At 51.9% G+C, this 18,547-nt stretch overlaps 1 protein-coding gene across 1 annotated transcript in view; it reads left to right on the plus strand.

Annotated features, from left to right (window-relative positions):
- SLC44A3 (solute carrier family 44 member 3) overlaps window positions 1-18,547 on the plus strand; it is a 44,545-nt gene that overhangs the window by 15,095 nt on the left and 10,903 nt on the right. The window contains exons 9-12 of the mRNA XM_036272828.1: window positions 2,188-2,374; window positions 5,444-5,609; window positions 10,052-10,208; window positions 13,569-13,655. Of these exons, the coding sequence (XP_036128721.1) occupies window positions 2,188-2,374; window positions 5,444-5,609; window positions 10,052-10,208; window positions 13,569-13,655 (597 nt within the window). The remainder of the gene's footprint in view (window positions 1-2,187; window positions 2,375-5,443; window positions 5,610-10,051; window positions 10,209-13,568; window positions 13,656-18,547) is intronic.

The raw sequence follows: 18,547 nt of genomic DNA on the forward strand, positions 1-18,547 counted from the left end.
ATAGGGCCCTCATGGTGACCAGAAAACCTGCCGCCTCCCCCCTGAACTCCCTGGTTGCAAACAGGCCAACACTGGGGGTTGCTAGAGGAGGGCAGTTGGTCACCCCTCAGGTGGTGTTTGGGGTGCTGTCCACTGAGCCCTGCTGTACACAGGGCCGCACCCAGACAGCACGCGTCCCGGGGTAAGGGGAATGACAGACGTCCGCCTAGTTCAAGACCACACCCACCACCACTGTGTGACCTGGGCCTTGACTCTTCTCATTTTTCCAGTGGGAATACTGCTGCAGGCTTGTGCCGGGGTGTGGGCGTCCCTCCTCCCACCAGAGCCCCCCAGTGCTCGCTGCTGTAGCAAGGAGACAGCGGTGCCCAGGAGTCCACTGCCCGGTGGCTTCTTCCCTGCTTGCCCCGTCGGGCTGCAGACCTGCCAGGGAAGAAACACTTTCCTCCATCGTCAGGGCTCTTCCAGCTGGTCTAATAATCAAATAGGCAGGAGACAGCTGAGCTAGAGGAGATGCCCAGACTTTACACATGCGTGCGTGTGGGAGCCTGGCATACACGAGGGAGTCAGAGGCCGGTGCGGAGTGGTTCAGAGCTGAGGAACCGGGAAGGAAGACTTCCCGAGCTGGGATGAGTGAGGTGCCCCGGGGCTTTTCAGGGTCCTTGCAGGAGGATAAAAAGAGCAGGTGTTGCCCTGGCCAGTTTCCTCAGTGGTTAGAGTGTCGGCCCAAAGACCAATGAGTCGCAGGTTTGATTCCAGCCAAGGGCAGTACCTAGGTTGTGGTTTGTCCCGGCCGTGGTTGGGGTTGTGCAGGAGGCAGCCAGTAGATGTGTCTCTCTCACATGATGTTTCTCTCTTTCTCCATTTCTCTCCCTCCTTCCATCCTCCCACTCTATCTGAACAAAAATGGAAAAATATCCTTGGGTGAGGATTAAAAAGCCCTGCCCTACAGATGGGTCTGAGAGGTTGCCTATGATGATCCACTGTTAGCAGAAGACCTCTAATTCCAGTTCTTCTACGTGTTTATGGGAGGGGCTGAAATTTCTTCTGAGCTCATGGCTCAAGTTGCCTTTAGTGCAAAACAATCATCATAGCACAGAGGCACATCTTGGGGTGACTAGCTCTGAACCTTCATACCTGCACAAGGAGAGGGAAGGAGGAGAGGGAGCCAGGTTCTGTCCCCAGCACTGGTCTGCATTGGCCAACCCTCCTCCCCCTCCCCCTCTCTTGCCCCTCCCCCTCCTCACTAGAGTGATGATGGGGGGGCACATTAGGAGAAGAGAACTGAAGTAGGAGGGGGGTCACCTCCCCTGACCCTCATCTCTTCTTGCTCACTCATCATCCCTGATGCCCTCACTGCGTGTGGAGCCCAGCAGAGACCTGAGAGTCTCACCTGGTGGCCTGAATTCCAGAGAGATCCTCAGCAGCTACCAAGGCCATTGGGGCGGGGGTGGGGGGGGTGGGGGGAGGTACCCTGTCTCCTGAGCTGCCTGTGACGGGTTGGACTTGGTTCACCACAACCACAAGCAGCAGTGAAGGAAACAGGGAGAATGCCGATAAAGGCTTTGATTGGGGCAGCAACCCAGGGGCGCAGGCTGAAACGCACTGGTCCGGTTGGCAGCTCATCGTCTGGAAGAGTGAAGTCAGGCCTGGGTCCCTGAGCCAAGTCCGCTCCTAAAAGCCTACAGGGCGGGGATGAGAGAGAGGCAGTGGCTGGGCCAGGGTGTGTGTGGGGTGGGGGGATGACTCTTGTCTTTAATGGGACATTCTTATGCAGGGAGCTAGGTGACGAGAAGGAGGTGGAGGTACTTTGAAGCACAGTCAGACCACTTTCATGCCTGTTCCCTGCCCTCTGCAGGCCTTTTGCATTCTGGGAGTATCTCCCTGCTGTAGGTGGGCAGGGTGGGTGGAAGGCAGTTTCCCAGCTAGGACCTCATTCTCGCTGTCTCCTGCTCCCCAGCCTGAATGAAGGCTTCCTGGGGCAGTTTACCGTCACCATGGCAGCCCTGGCCTGGGGACTAGCACGCAGTAGAGGCTCAGTTTACATTTCAGAATTTATTTTCAATGACAGTAAAGCAGGGAGTAACTGTCTTCATGGGCTTTCTGCTGGGATGCAGTGAAGGGTTAGGGTTTGTGTCAAGCCCTCTCAATTCTTCGTCATTTTGAATAATTTAACTCCTTTCTCACCAGGCTGTTCTACTGGTCCTGATTTTTATCCTGAGAAAGAGAATGAAACTGGCAGTTGAGCTTCTGTGGGTCACAAACAAGGCCATCAGCAGCTGCCCTTTCCTGCTGTTCCAGCCACTGGGGACATTCGCCATCCTCCTCCTCTTCTGGGTGCTCTGGGTGGCTGTGCTCCTGAGCCTGGGCACTGCAGGTGAGGGCCAAGGTGTGGTCAGTGCAGAGGTGTGACTCCTGCCCAAGCCTGGGCCACTGACCCGGGGTTCTTCCTGTCTGTCTTCATCTTTGCGTTGAGAGAACTGAGGCCCAGGTGGCTTCTGACAGGTGTCAAAGCTGAGACGGGAGCCCTGTTCTTCCTAGTTCATGCCCTTTCCACTCTCCTCCAGGAGACCCATCTCATCCAGGGATCTAGGCGCATTAACTTTGCTACACTTCCTAGTAGCTACACTGTAGCAAACCTTAGTTACAAAGCAGCAAGCAGGTCCTTGCTGGGGCTCTGGACTGCAGGGACGCAGCCAACCAGGAGAGGGCAGTCCTGTGCGCGTGAACACCTGCCCCGCCCAGGGACTTCCCTAGGCTTCCGGCCTGGCCTGGGCGCCTGGCTGCAGAGGTTTGCTTACATTAGCGGTTTGCAGGCTCAGATTTTCGTCCCCCAGGTGGCGTTTAGTAGTATTTGAGACTTGGGGTTGACAGGACTGGAGGAAGGGCGGGAGGATGATTCTGGCATCTGGTAGAGGCCACGGATGCTGCTGAATACCCTACAATGGACAGGACTGTGCTCCGCCCCCAACAAAGAATTCTTGTCCAAAATGCCAATTAGCACAAGGAGAGCTTGAAAAGGCTGAAGGGAGGCTGTAAACTGCTGGAATGGCTGAAGCGGAAGAACAGGGAAGACAGCTTCCATATGCCGTTCGAAAATGCGACCATCCAGAATAACGTGGCCTTGGCCTGGCACGTTAGCCACTCCCACCTGTTGATGGTCACCATCAGTGTGCCAAGCTGGCACAGGTGTGACGTGCTGTGGGCAGCAGGGGGCAGCCGCGGCCAGAGACCGTTCCCCATAGCATTAGGGCCTTTTGGCCTTTTCTCCCTCCTGTTCTATGAAAATGTCTGACCCCACCCTGTGGTGTGTCCTGCACCACTGTGGTCTGTCCCTGGGACCAGTGTGCTTCTTGGCTGCTGTCACCGCTGATGTCCCCAGAGTGGCTCTCCAAGGCTCCAGGACCTCGGTTGTGGCTGTCAGCTCACGTCCTGTGGAACTTGGGTGCTCTTCCGAAACACCCCCACTCTGGAGAGCATCAGCATCTGTCATGCCTTCCATGCGACAGAGACAACTGCACACAGACTGAGCCCCTGTCCGCCAAGCATCGGCATCCCTCTGGGGTCAGGCTGCCCACTCTGTCCCACAGTGGTAGTCCTGCTGGGCGAACCCAGAGCGGAGGGACAGAGACGACCGTGTCCAGAGTCCATCTGTGCATGACTTTGGCATGGACCCTGCTGTGAGTGTCTGAAGACCCCTGAGTTATGAGCCTGAAAATAGTTAGAAAGGAAGTAGGGAGCTATCTATTTTTTATCCTCACCTGAGGATATTTTTGCATTTATCTTCAGATAGAGTGGGAGGGAGAGAGGTAGGAAGAGAGAGAGAGAGAGAGAGAGAGAAACGTCGATGTGAGAGAGACACATCAACTGGTTGCCACCCACACGACCCCAACCAGGGCCAGGGACAAACTGCAACTGAGGTACGTGCCCTTAGCAGGAACTGAACCCAGGCCTCTCTGGTCTGTGGGCTGACACTCCAACTGCTGAGCCAAACTGGCCAGGGCTAGGGAGCTATCTTTAAATATCTGTCCAGTTTCGCCAGAGACCAGAGTGCCCACCTTCTTACGTGGTTCACTTCAGACCCGGAGCAGGGCGTCTGGAAGCAGAGCCCTGGCTCTGACAGATACCCGCAAAGTGGAGTCAAACTGGAATGATTCCAGGGCCTTTCAGACGCGGGCGGACAGAGCGGGGCAGCCTTGAGCGCAGGGCATTGTGGGGTCGCCTTTCCAGCCTCGATGTGATTTGGGACTGTGTGCCCCTAGAATGTGATGGCTGTCACCTCTGCAGGGACAGTGCTGTGGGCCAGGCCCAATGCTAATCACGGGCCAGGTGGGCTCACCAACTACCTCCAGGGCAGGGGTCTTATAGGGAAGGATCCTGAAACTCCAAGAGGCCAGATAGCTCGACCCAGCATCCCCGACGGGAGACCTGGAAGGTTAACACTGAGGCCCAGTGGACATTATTTATTTATTTGTTTACTTTTTGTTTATTGATTTTAGAGAGGAAGGCAGAGGGAGAGAGAGGTGGCGACATTGATGAGAGAGAACATCCATTGGCCGCTTTCCGCATGCCCCCCACTGGGGATCAGGCCCACAACCTGGGCATGTGCCCTGACCGGGAATTGAACCGGTGACCTCTTGGTGCAGGGGCGACGCTCAACCACTGAGCCACACCGGCCAGCCCCAATAGACATTTAAAATGTGCTAGAATTAAAAAAAAAAAAGATCCACCCTGGCCAGTTTGGCTTAGCAGTTAGAGTGTCGGCCTGTGGACCAAAGAGTCGCGGGTTCGATTACGGTCCCAAGCACATGCCTCGGTTGCGGTTCCTCCCCGACCCTGGTCGGGGTCGTGGGGAGGCAACCAGTCCATGTGTCCCTCTCACATCCATGTTTCCCCCCCATGGGGGAACATTCATCTGAAGATAAATGGCAAAATATTCTTGGGTAAAGATTCGTAAAAAGATCCTCGTTTACTTTCTTGAGGCTTTTTTCCGTGAAGTGTGGTTCTGTTGCACAGCCCTAGCAGCTTCGGGTGGTTTCAGCCACGTACGTTTTGTTTGTGTCATGAAGTGATGTGGTAGAAAGACGCTTAGCATGAAAAGACGTCTAGCTTTTCATTCCCTTCTGCTCATCACGAGCAGTGAGACGTCACAGAAGAATTGGGTCTTCCGGCCTCGGCCTCTCGGTCACCACGTGGACGGGGTGAAGGCTGCATCCTCTGCCTGCCGCTCCACGCTGTGCTCTTGTTCACAGTGTCGTAAGTGGACTGTGCTCAGCGTTCTTCGTGTTCACCGTGCAGATCCTAAATGAGGGTGGGTACTCCAAACTTAACCTGGGCATTTACGTGTCGCGGAATGTCAGAGGCCAGGCGTGAAGCGTGGCCGGTCAGACCGTTGTCCGTGCTGGGGACAACGCTGGGTAAAGCACGTCTATGTTTCAAACTTCAGGAGTTGCCCAGGTCACCGACGGCGGCCAAGTGGAGTACAAGCCTCTCTCGGGCATTCGGTATATGTGGGGGTACCACGTAATGGGCCTCATCTGGACCAGCGAGTTCCTCCTTGCATGCCAGCAGATGACCATGGCGGGGGCAGTGGTCGCCTGCTACTTCAACAGGTAGGTGCCACTTGTTGCTCCTGCTAGTTGGTCTGTTGTTTCGGGGAATTGGGGAGTGTTGATGTGACCCCTTCAGAGGGGTTGGCAATAGCTGAAGGAAGCTAAACTTTGTCTGGACACTTATTTGGTGGTGGACGATGCCCCTTACCTCTGCCACACTTCCAAGTTCTTTAAGATAGAAAATGAGAACTTTACTGCCCATACAAGTATTGATTCATTTCAATGCGTTTTATGATTTCTGCATTGGCAGGAATTTTATACTTTTATGTTTTTTTTTTAATGACTCACTTTTTTATTACTAAAAATAACTCATTTGAGTATATTTAGAAAATAGAAAACCTAGAAATTGCTGTTAACCGTGTGCATAGAAACAGCAAGAAATGGCATCTCAAACATTGCCTTTGTTATTATTAAGGTTAAGTATTTGTTTCCTTTGAGCAGATGTTCACGTTCTTTGTCTTTGTAGTGCCTATTGGAGTTGCTTTGTTTTTCATATCAAGTTATACTATCTCTTTATATAATAAATATAATTTAACTGGTTAGAAAAAAGAAGAAAACGAGAAGGAAGCCCAACGGAGAGAGCTGGCAGGACGGCCACCTGTCTGTCCACCCGCCCTGCCTCCCTGCAGACGAGTGGGCACCTGCGGGTCCGGCTGGGACCTGGCGTGTCCTCCACGTGGTGAGGGCGGGTGTGCTGGGAAATCATGTCAGATCCTCGGGGAAGGTACATCACCACAACGTAACACGTCATGGAGGTGCTGGTGAGGGAATTACTGGCCTCTGCGTTCACCATGACACTAAGGGTTTACACCCCATTACCTCCCGAAATAGTCGAGCGCACACACCCACGCACCTCAGCCCTTTGCTTGCTCGGTGTGTGTGACTCCACGCGGGGCAAGAAGAGAGGCCAGGACAGCCTGGGCTGTACTCAGCAGGAAGCTCCGTCCGGGGGGTGGGGGGTGGGGGGGTGGGGGGGCAGCCAGGTAATCTGAGACCGAGTGAGCAGATACAGGAGTGGGGGTGAGGAGGTCGAGCAGGGTGGCTCCTGCCCATACGGGGGCTGTTGGAGCTCCGGCGCGCCCGTGGGTGCAGAGGCCTGCGGCCTTGGCCCCGACAGCCTTCGAGGCTGGGGATGGCATGCCTGCTCCTGAGAACCGGGGTGATTCACCCAGATTGCCGGCAGGTCACAGCCTCTGATGGCCGGGGTTCTGGACAATCTTAGAGTCACAGTGTTTTCAGTGCTGGCTTTTGTTTTGGACTTGCTGCAAAGCAAATGCATGTCTCTCCTAACCCTCCTCCCACTCCAGCTGCGCCCCACCCCCCAAAACCCATGAAAGAATGAAAAAGGGCATAATAAACTCACGAGGACAGTGACAAGCAGGCGGTCACAGCAGATCGGAAACGCCAACCCAATGCAGGTGGAGGGGAGGACGGGTGAGCAGGCCCATGGCCGGGGCGGAGCGGTGCACTCTGCAGTGTCTTCCTGCGGGCAGGGGCTCCATCCCCGTAGCAGCAGATGGGAGCTTTGCTCTCTGGAGAGGGAGACAGAGGAGGGCTGGACTCGAGGCATCTGAGCCAGCCGAGGCTCCGGATGAGGATCTGTGCTGAAAGGGGGGCCCCTCACTACCCCATCCCAATCCACATGCCACAGCTCAGCTCCCGGATGTGACGGCCAGGTTGATGTCCCTGAGGTAGGAGATCAGACTGTTTTTCTTTGGAGAAGTTGTCTAACCCCAAGTGAATACCTTCAGATAACACCACGTGGGGTCCCCCACTGAAATGGCCTGATTCCCTGACTCTGAACGGTGACACTGCCAGTCAACAGTCGCCCTCCTACGGAGCTCCCAACTCACTCCGGACAACCTCTGAAGTGTGAATGGGTGACCAGCGGTCATTAAACATTTGAAGACAACCTCTAGTAAAAGAAAGACCAAAATGAATAAAACAAACAGGAATTTTGGGAAACAGAGGCGATGAGGCACCAGAAAGAAACTACAAAACAATTATAATATCCTTAGAACGAAGAAATGTGGCATTCATAAGATAAACAGGAAACGGTAAGAGAACAAAAAGGCCTTTCAGTAATTAAAAATATCGCAAAGGGAAAATTTTCTATTAAAGGGTTAAAATTTAAAATTGAATAACTATTCTAGGAGATAGAGCAGAAACCCCAAAGAGAGGGAACAAGAGAGAATGGATAAGAAGAAGGTACATTTAGGAGAGCCAACGTCTGACAAGCATGCGTTCCAGAAATAGAGAACAAAGAAAAAAAAGGGATGAAATTATCAAAGGAAGTTTCTCAGAGCTGGAGGACACGAGTAAAGATAAGACCCTAGAAGCTTCTAGGGGGGGAGGAACAGGTCGCAGGCAAAGGACCAGGGCCTGGAGTACAACCTCAGCTCCGACGTGGGGACAGTGGGCCAGGCTGCCAACCCTGAGCAAAGGCCTCCTGCACTGCCGGCGAAGGGAGAAGACAGCTGTGTCAGGCACGGGGCATGTCAGAGGTCCCCTCCCACATCTCTTCTTAGGAAGGGTGTTCTCTGTGGAAGTGAATGAGGAGGCCAGGGAGGGAGACCCGAGACTCCCCTGGTGAGCGCCAACCCAGGAGGGTGGCTGTGCAGCCCGGAGAGAGCAGCCAGCCCAAGGTTAACAGGAGGTCGTGGGCTCCAGCGGGGATGTCTCCAAGGGCAAAGGGAAACGGAGAATCCCAAACGTGCTCAGATCTGTGGGGAAAAGATGTGCATGGGGCTCCACCTGTGAGAAACCAAGCACATGAAACGTAAAGGGAGTACTCACGTCAGGAAAGCCCAAGAGTTGTACAGGGAAGGAGATGTGATACTAATTTGCTGCTCCTGGGATCAGTTATTTATGTACCGATCATGCAAACACTACATAGTAACTAAAACATTTTCACCGGTAAAAGTTAAAAGCTTTTCTTCGAAGATCAGAAATAACAGAGAGGCCCACTCTCCACTTTTTTATTTTATTTTATTTTTCTTTATTGATTTTAGAGAGGAAGGGAGAGAGAGAGAGAAACATCGATGAGAGAGAACATCGATTGGCCGTCTCTTGCATGCCCCCACTGGGGATCGGGCCCACAACCTGGCCATGTGCCCTGACCCGGAATTGAACTGGCGACCTCATGGTGCAGGGTTGATGCTCAACCACTGAGCCGTATGGGCCAGGCTCCACTTTTATTCAACACAGTACTGGAAGCCCTAGAGAGCATCTGAATGGAAAGGAAGGATAAAATTGTCTTTGTTTGCAGATCGTTTGCAGATCGTATATTCTTATCTAAAGATGCCACCAAAAAATGGACAGAACTAATCAATGAATTCAGTCAAGTTGAAAGATACAAAGTCAACATACAGAAAACTGGAGGGAGAAGATGTGTCACACTTTCCCCAGCCTGTTGCTCTTCTCTGATTGGATCTCAGGGAACCATCGGCTGCTGCTCCCCTGCATTTCCTCCTCCCGGGGACACTGAGTGGACACACGTCGGCCTTCCGTGGCCACGATGCTCCCGGGCCTCTTCCACGCTCTCTTCTCCATCCTGGACGATCAACAGCAAAATAGGGCCACTGCCAGCTCCGGAAACTCCTGGCTGCGTCCTCTCCTGTCTCAAATGCAGGCTCTTGTCAAAACCGAGATTCATCAGCAACTAGCACTCACTGCAGAATCACCCTTTGGGCAGGAACCAAGCTTCACTTGGAATCTGAGAAGCGGCTTCTCGGAAAGGGCCTCCTTTTCTAGAACTGGCATCAGCAGAATCCAGAGGTCAGGGAGGTTGCCCCGGCTCCTGTTTGCCCTCCAGTCTGGAGCGGGGAGAGGGCTGTCCTCTTTCTCACATCTTTCTCTGCCTGTGAAACTAGGTTTTGCGTTCTTGGGAGACGTGTCATGACAAGTCCTGTAAATGATTCACACTGACGTGACCTGTAAGGTAGGAATCGGCTGGGTTCCAGGAGCCTAGAGCTGTGCCAGAGGCCAGCTTGCCGTCCCAGCCGCTCCTGTGGAGCTCACGGGGCCTCTCTGGCCCCGTCCTGATCCTAGATTCGGGAGGATTTAATCACCAGCCAAGGCAGGCAGTCTTTCCATGTGTGATTTATACCTTGCAGATTATTACAGAATTAGTTTCTGAAAATGAAAATGAGACTAATTGGCAACTCGGTGGAAGGGGGGTGGTGTACAGAGGGAACCTGCTTTATTTGAACTCATCAGTGTTTACAAATTTTTTTTGTTCTGTTTGTTTGTGTCATTGAGTGCCACAAAAGGAATACTTAGCCCCAGAATTAATTCACTCTTAGTGACCAGCAGTAGGAGAGCTTGGCTCAATGCTTTCTGCGTTGCTGCTGCGTGTCCTAGTGCCCTCGCTGACTCGGACCAGGATTTTTTGTTCCTTTTCCAGCAGTTTTGAAAATGCTGTCTTTGTCTCCCATTCCCAGGAACGAAAACGACCCTCCCAAGCGCCCCATTCGTTCATCTCTGTCCACCCTTTTCTGCTACCATCAAGGGACAGCTGCGAAAGGGTCCTTTCTGATCGCTGCGATGAGGCTCCCGAGAGCTGCCCTCGCGTGTGTGTCCAGGGCTCTGGGAGGCGAGGTGAGGCAGCTCCCGAGGGCACGGTGTGCTGTTCCCGGGACCTGGGCCACTGGAAGTCCCCCAGCAAGCTTCTGTCCCAGCCCGGTCTGCCTGTGGTTTTGTGTGCTGGGTTTTCCGCCCACTCAGTGGAGGGGGCGGGGTGAGCAGCAGTAGTTCTGAGTGCGGTGGTTTCCTCCGAAGTTAAATGCTGAACAAATGGGAGAAATTCTTCCCAGGAAATTTAAACCAGTTATTGTGGACATTTAGATGCTTTTTTTTTTTTTAAGGAAGAAAATACACTATAAGAGAATACAAGATAAGAATAATATTTGTTTGTGTTTTAATGGGAAAATATTCTGCACCTTTTTTGTTTCCTAGAGGGTGCCCTGGGGAGTCACTGGTGTGGGGGGGGGGAGGGAGAGAAGGAGGGAGGGAGAGAGGGAGAGAGGGAGGGAGGGAGGGAGAGAGGGAGGGAGGGACAGAGGGAGAGAGGGAGGGACAGAGGGAGAGAGGGAAGGAGGGAGGGAGAGAGGGAGGGAGGGACAGAGGGAGAGAGGGAGGGAGGGACAGAGGGAGAGAGGGAGGGAGGGAGGGACAGAGGGAGAGAGGGAGGGAGGGAGGGACAGAGGGAGAGAGGGAGGGAGGGACAGAGGGAGAGAGGGAGGGAGAGAGGGAGAGAAGGAGGGACAGAGGGAGGGAGAGAGGGAGAGAGGGAGGGAGGGAGGGAGGGAGAGAGGGAGAAAGGGACAGAGGGAGAAAGGAGAGAAGGAGAAAGGGAGAGAAGGAGGGAGGGAGGGAGAGACTGGTCAAGCGCACTTAAGAGTGAGAAATGGGCAAGATGACCCAAATCTCAGCTCAAAAGACAGAAAACTATAGGGCTTTTGTGCCTGGGTTTCTCCTCCCCGGTTTTCATTTCCATGTGCATTTGGTTATGAATGCCAGTGGGAGCCAGAGCCAGGAAAACAGCTGTTCTCATGGTGTTTCTGGCCCACCGAACAAGGGGAGGTTGGACTTTCCCCAACTTCTCTGTTCTCACACAGCCTGATCCCTTCCCCGCCCCCACCGCAGACAGCCCCAGCAACACGGTCAGTTTCACAGACCTCATGCCAACCTTGGGAATCAAAGTGTGCGTTCTTAGTAAACGAGGGAAACTTTACCCGTGGTGTCCTTATTATACTTGAGAGTTGTTATTTGCTCTTTTAAGCAGACATCTGAGTTGTTGATATTTTAAAGCCCATAATCAAGATTTGAGATTAGTGTATCAGTTAGGAACAGTTGATTGGATTTCACATCAAGTTACCAACTTTCTCATCTTGAAACACACGCACAGCACTTATCCGCACGTAGTGTTCCCTTGTGTTTGTATCGGGACGATGCTTTGTGAGTACTAGTTATGTGCCCACACTGAAACAAAATTAGGGTTAACTTTTGGAAATAAATTCTATAATGAAACTTTCAGGGCTGAATTTCAAGGGATAAAAAAAAAAACACATACATTTTGGTGACTTGAAGAGGCATTTCCACATCCAGGTGAAATCTAGCTACTCGCTCCTGCATTTTGAAATTTATCCTTCAGTTTTAGGAAATTTGGAGGAGGATATCTTGAACAACACACACACATACACACACACACACGTATATATGTATATAAAACATACATATATAAATATATATCAAACACATACATACGTACACACATATACACACAAATACCCATATATAATCACAAACATATACATATTTACATGCACATATACACACAACATATACATATATACATACACACACACGGAAGAATAAACTTTACTCTTCTGGCTGATCTAATAATTAAAATAGACATGAGACAGAGTAACAAGGGAAAATGACCAGATTGAATCACATGTGTATTGTGGGAGCTCCATGTGCACGAGAGGCACAGAGCCAGAAGGGAACTGAGGGATACAGGACATTCGGAGCTCAGGCTGAGGTAAGGCACCGTGAGGTTCCGAGGGGAGGGGTCACTGCAGGCCAATAAGAACAGATGTTCAGTAATTAGAAGTTTGTCCTGCCATATAGGTAGGTCAGAAAATGTTATTTCTGGTGACCACTCTTATTATGGACAAGGCCCTAATTTAAGAGGAAAGTTTCTTGTGAGCCTACAGGGTCTTGATTGACTTCAGCTCCAAATAATTCACCAGCCAAAGGGGCACATTGTGGGAGGTCTATTCTGAGTGTGTGTGTAGAGAGAGATGTAGACAGAGATAGAAATGTAGATATGTGTCTGTATGTAAGTATGTGTGTGTGTATAATCGTGAGTTAACGTGAGGTAGGGGACTTTGCCATCCTTCCCTGAGCTAGGCACCTTAAACTCTGGGGAAACAGCCTCCATAAATCTGAAAGAGAAGTCAGTGGGTTGGTCTCTCTGGCAGAGTCTGAAAGGCCATTTACCACTCCCCAGATCCCATTAGGACTAAGGGGCCAAGCTCCCTTCTAGTGACGGTGCTGTTGGAACAATGTGTCCCTTCTTGTTAGACAGGAAGGGTCTTCCTCAGCCTCGAGTTTGCACTGTGTCAGCAGATAAGCCATTTCCCAGAGCCCCGTGTGATCTGTGCGGCGAGCAGCCTGCTCACCACGGCCGGGCTGGAAAGTATCCAGTTAAGTTGCGTGCGATTGAGTTGACGCTGGGATGAGAAATTGTCCATATAAGGCTGAATTATTCCCGAGGCCCTCGTAGAGGCCTATTTCAGGATTGTTTCAGGCACTTTTTAAAAAACTGGGCCATGAGTACGATGCATCCAGTCACCTCTCCTCTGAGTTCCTTTAATTATTCATTCTTGAGTTATACACAGGTCTGAGTTACAGTTCAAAGGACTAATTTATCTCTTAAAATTCGGCCCTCAAAATCTCACTATCGGATTTATTTCCCAAAAAGTTAAACTTGATTCTTTTTTTCATGTGAGCACATAACTAGTGTCTACAAAGCATAAACTGTTTCATTGTCATTGGGGTGCAAACTTCTCACAGCTCTAAGCTGCTTTGAAAAAGCGAAGTTTACAATTGAAGATACTGAAGGGGAGATGAAGGAGGAGACATTTTTGACTAGAACCAGAGGGCCTCGTTTTTACCTTCGATATAAATATGGGCTAATCAATTTCCCTTCCTGCTGAAGTCGACAGCAGTCCTAACAGATAAGCCCACAAGAGAGAAACTTTGGTCATCGGTAATAATGATAATAGTAATCATTAGCTACAGTGTGCACAGTAGAAGGCTCTCACACGCAGCACAAACGCTTGTGTCCCAGGTGTGGGGTCTCCAGGTAGAAACTGTGCATCGCAGAGCCTGCTGCTGCTTCCCCTCTGGGTTGTTTCTGACTCTGTTCCTTTGGTCCTGCCCCGACCCCAGCAGCGGAGTGCCTGGTCCAGGTGCCTGCCCAGGTGCTGCTTCTGCTGCCTCTGCTGTCTGGACAAATGCCTGTGCCGACTCAACCAGGTATGTCTCCTCCACGCTCTCTGGAAGCACAAAGGGGCCTACAGGTGGGCTTCAGCTCCTAGGTTAGGGATCGGCAACCTTTTTCTGTAAGCAGCCCGGTCGTGGAACCATCTAGGCTTCTGGGCCATGCCACTGTGGTCACACCTGCTCAACTCTGCTGTGGCCACGGGCGAGCAGCCGCAAATGAGTGGAAGTGGCTGGGCCTGGCCGTGCTTCAGTAACACTTTCTTTGTGGACACTGAGGTTTGAATTCCATAGAATTTTCACATGTCCAGAAATCTTCTGATTTTTTCCACCTACTATTTAAAAAAGGTGAAAATGACACTTAGCTCCGGCCAGGGGAAAGCAGGTGGTCTGCTGGGTGCAGACTGGAGTTTGAAGGCCCTGGCATGAGGACCCCACGTCGTGGGAAGCCATTCTCCAAATGCAGGCAGAAGCGCGTTCTCTCTCCAGAGGGGAAGCGGCCTTAGAAACCCCAGATCATGGATACAGTCTGTCAGCTGACAGCTCATTTCAGTGGCCTCTCCAAGAGCTATGATTTTCCTGAAACAGGAAAAGAGTTGCCTCCCTGATTTTTATATATGTCGCTGCCCTTCCCACTCAAGCTGTAACTATTCCTTTAACAATCAGAAAAATTAGACACTGCGATTGTTTGAATTTCAGATTATTTTCTCTCTTTGGAGTCTCTCAAATTGATGGAAATATAAATGTGTTGTATGTTTCTATAGATAATTTAGGAGATTAAAAAACTAAAAAATTGATTTTAGAGAGAGAGGAAAGGAGAGGGAGCCAGAGATAGAAGCATCAATGAGAAAGAACATCGACTGGGAGCCTCCTGCAGGCCCCCCACTGGTAATCAGGCCCACAAGCTGGGCATGTGCCCCGACCAGGAATCGAACTGGCAACCTCTTGGTACAGGGTCGACGCTCAACCACTGAGCCACACCCACTGGGCTAGGAGATTTTAATAGCTCTTGATCAAGTTTACATAGAATGGCGTTTTGTACATGAGCCAACTGTTTTATTATTTAAATGTCCACAAAAATCTCACTTAGCAAAGCACTCCTTCTTCTTGTGTCTCTTCTTAATAAATGTGCCAGTAGAAGTAAAAGGACTAATTAGACTGTCCCTGTTTAATGTCTTATAAGTGGCACTGAGCACACCGTTCACGGTTCAGGGAGAGTAAAGTCTTCCTACACTGAAGCTCTTTTTTTTAAGGCTCTTAAGAATCTCGGAGTGATTTTAGAGTGTCTTCAGTTTGTTTGGATTGCATCAAGTCAACACATATAAAATACAGTGAAATACCACAGCACCTTTCAGAGTGGTGAGTCAGCTAGACCCTGTGACCACTTGTCATGGTGGAATAGGCCAGCCTCTCTCCCTAGACGTGTGTGCACATATCCAGATACCAGCTTATTCCACAAAGATTCTGAGGTGCATTACAAAAATGTACTGTGATAAACTCTATACATGCATGGAAATCAGGGCTAAGAAACATATAGGTAGACTAGAGAGACAGAAGCAGCAGGACCGTCAGTAGACAGATATGTTGGCTACATGGTCCTGCAGGGCCCTAAAGTCAAATTGCCACCCCCTCTCACTTGAGTGTGCAAACTGAGGTTCTTTCCATGTCCCTCTTTCGCTCGGACTTTTCATACTGCCCCGTGGAAGCCTAGGGGCTCCCTATGGAAGGTGGGGGGAGAGATGGGTGAGGAAGAGGAAGGTGGGCCCTGGCCCGATACCACCAGCAGCCTACCTGCCTTTGCACAGAAGCAGCCCCACTTGTATCTGGTTGAGGAGTGGAATTCCACAATGGTTTTCTTTGGAGACAGGACTCTGCCGCGAAAGCACATTGGAAAACCCCGTCTCGTGCGTATTCATGTCTGGTTTTCTCTGCTCCATTGTCCTAGGGACATGTTTTCAGCACTCTTTAATTTCATCACCTGATATTAACCCAGTACCTTTTCCTGGGAGTTCAAAAGGTGCCTAAGGTCATAAGTAGCTTAGTACGAACTGTACCATTATTACCTTTGTAAAGGTGAGAAATCTTGTAACACATGTGTAATGAGAGTGACTGTCCCCGAATCGCAAAAAGGCTCACCCAGCTTGTAGTGAATCAGTGTTGCAAACAGGGATCGGTCTTTTGGATTCTGATCATGGTGCTGGTGTATAAGTCCTGACCTTGTCAACAAAAATGTCATTGCCACCAATCCAATGCCAACTGGGGAGACATGGCCTCCAGAGGAAACCAGAAGTACCCTCACTTGAGACAAAAGTGAGGTGGGCTTATATAGAGAAAGTTCCTGCCCTGGTCCTTGATTGTCCCATTTCTATGCAAATGAGGAATCCAAATTTACACAGTTTGATTGGTCCAAATTGTACTGTCCCGAGAGTCAGATTTGTGCCTCCTGGTTGGTCATTATGGAGCTACTCTGATGGGCTAGTAAAAATGCAAATGAGGATGTAGCTCTGCAGCTCTGATTGGATGGAGCAGGTCTCAGCCCATTGGTTGAGGCACAATTCCAGGAGCTCCTTCATAAGGTGGCTCAGCTGGCAGGAGCACAGCACAGGGGCTGGCTGCTCAGCCTGCGACTTTTCCCTGAAACGCGTCCTCCCTGAGAGGCCTCTGCAAACAATGGCTGCTAGACTCTGGTTGTGAATTTGGGCCCAATGAACCACGGGGCTCCTTTTTGACAGATATATTTCATCTTGGGGTCAACAGCCTCAGCCAGCTGTCAGAGCACCTTGCTGGGGTGGTTCCTGCCCCTGCTGTGGACACTGCTGCGAGGTTTGAGGGTTGAGTGAGGAAGCAGAGGAGGAAGAATGGAATAGAAGGGGAAAGAACGGAGGTGACTGTTGATGGAACCAAACCACTGCTGGGAAGTGAATGGAATAAGGACTTTCAAGGGCACAGATACTTCTGGTGGTCAGCACTGTCGACCCCACTTGGCAGTGGACAAAGGAATTCAGCCATTTGAAAAATGTCCTGGCACTGGGATGAGTTCCTGCAGGAGATTTCTCTGGAAGTCAGATTTAAAGGAGCTGAGGCGCGTTCATTCCCCTCGGTCTGTGCAGTAGGACTGGGCAGTGTGAGACTGAGCTCCACCTGTGACCGCCCGGACCCAGTCTCGGCTGTGCCTGTCAGGGCTGCACTAAAGCCTAATCGTCCTCACGGCCCTGGGAGGGAGGCAGGTGGCGTTGCTGCCTTTGCAGACACCCAGGCCAAGGCCAGGCAGTAGCCCACTCTCAGAGTGGGGGCAGTGCAGCCCACATCACTTCTCATTCCTTGTCTGTCTGCGTCATGAACACCAGATGTGTGTCTACCTGAAAAAATATGGATGCACCTCGCCCATTTATCCAGCACCCTTTATTTATGCTATATTCAAACATTTGAACTTGGGCATGATGGGGAGGGGCTGGGTGAAGCAGAGTGAATACAGGGCACAGCCAGGCCTGTGGAAATGCCTCCCTGTCCCCCAGGACACAGACCTCGGTCCCGGCCCTGAGGTCGGTTTTGAGACCCTCGGTGGGCCGCTTCCCGGAGGCGCCAGCATGACCTGGACATGCCAGGAGCCCTTCCCTCTGTTCTTACAGGCGAGTGGCAGCAGTCCGGGGAAGTCCCGGGGCTGTCTACTCGTCCTGGAGGCACAGTGTGTCACTCAAGCTTGCGAAGAGGTGCTATCGAGGAGCCCAAACTGGTGTTTTCCTTAGTTTCCCGAGGACTCAAATTCATGATTCTGTTAAGACCTCTGGCTGCCATGGCGACGCCTGGCAACGCTGCAATACGAGTGACTGTTGCCAGTTTTTTTGGGGGTGGCCCTTGGCTATGGGTACTCCCCGAGCGTTCGAGTGCAGTTACCTTGTCGCAGTGAGCATTTCCCTCGCGTTGACCCTCTGGCCGTGGTGTAGCTTTGTGCTTCTCAGCATCCAGCACTGCTTCCCTCTGCGGGCGGGGGCGGGCGGGGACTGCGGCCTCCCGGAGGAGGCGTCCCCTCCAGGGTGGCCACGGTGGGCCTCTGCCCTTTCTGTGGGACTTCGCTGAGCGCCTGAAGAGTAAGGGGTTCAGGTCCATGGCCCCAGGTCGGCTCGTGGCTTTCTGACCCTTCTCGTGCTGCTGGCTGAGAAGGGCACAGGGTGCTGTCGCGAGCAGAAACACGAACTGTGTGTTTGCCTGTCATGTTCCACAGGGCAGCGTGGCTCGCTCGGTGCTGTGGCTCGTCCGTGGCGCACACCCTGGGGTCAGAGATCGGCAAGGCTTTAGGTGGCGGGCATCAGTCTCCAGAGTCATGGCGAGTGGACTGAGGCTGAGTGACAGAGAGGAGCCCTCCTACCCCGACAGCCATGCTCCCAGTGCTGCAGCGACAGAGCCACAATAGTCAGTAAATCAGCTGGGACAAGACCCGGTGAGGTGGATGCCGGACCTTGGGCCTTCTCAGCATGAGGGCACCGTAATGGCACAGCCACGGAGTCTCATCCCCGGTCTGCTGGGGGCTGTGGTGCAGGGCTGTGAGCTGGTCTCTGGGAGCAGCCAGGGACTGGAGGACAGGGCAAGATGACTCGGGTCTGCCTGAATGCAGCCCCTTGACCATGGCAGCCGTCAGTGCACAGGTGACTGCCTCCTGCACTGGCCGGGAACACCATGGCTCCTGCTTCCTGACTCGCAAGGTTGGTCAGAGGGCTCCAGGGGACCTGGCGCCTGGAAAACACCCAGCGCTGCCCCTGCCCCTCCCCAGCCCACAGCTGTGTGTGCTCTTCTGCTGTGCACAGTGGTCTGTGTCTTCTGGCCTTGGAGGCAGACTCCCCTGTAACATCCCAAAGTCCCACCCTGAAGCCAGCCTGGTTTCAGTGATCTTTCTCTCGGGGTCCATGGGGAGCAAAGGCTCTTGGTGACTT

Source organism: Molossus molossus, unplaced genomic scaffold, assembly GCF_014108415.1.
Source record: "Molossus molossus isolate mMolMol1 unplaced genomic scaffold, mMolMol1.p scaffold_m16_p_20, whole genome shotgun sequence".
In the NCBI taxonomy this organism is placed as follows: domain Eukaryota; kingdom Metazoa; phylum Chordata; class Mammalia; order Chiroptera; family Molossidae; genus Molossus; species Molossus molossus.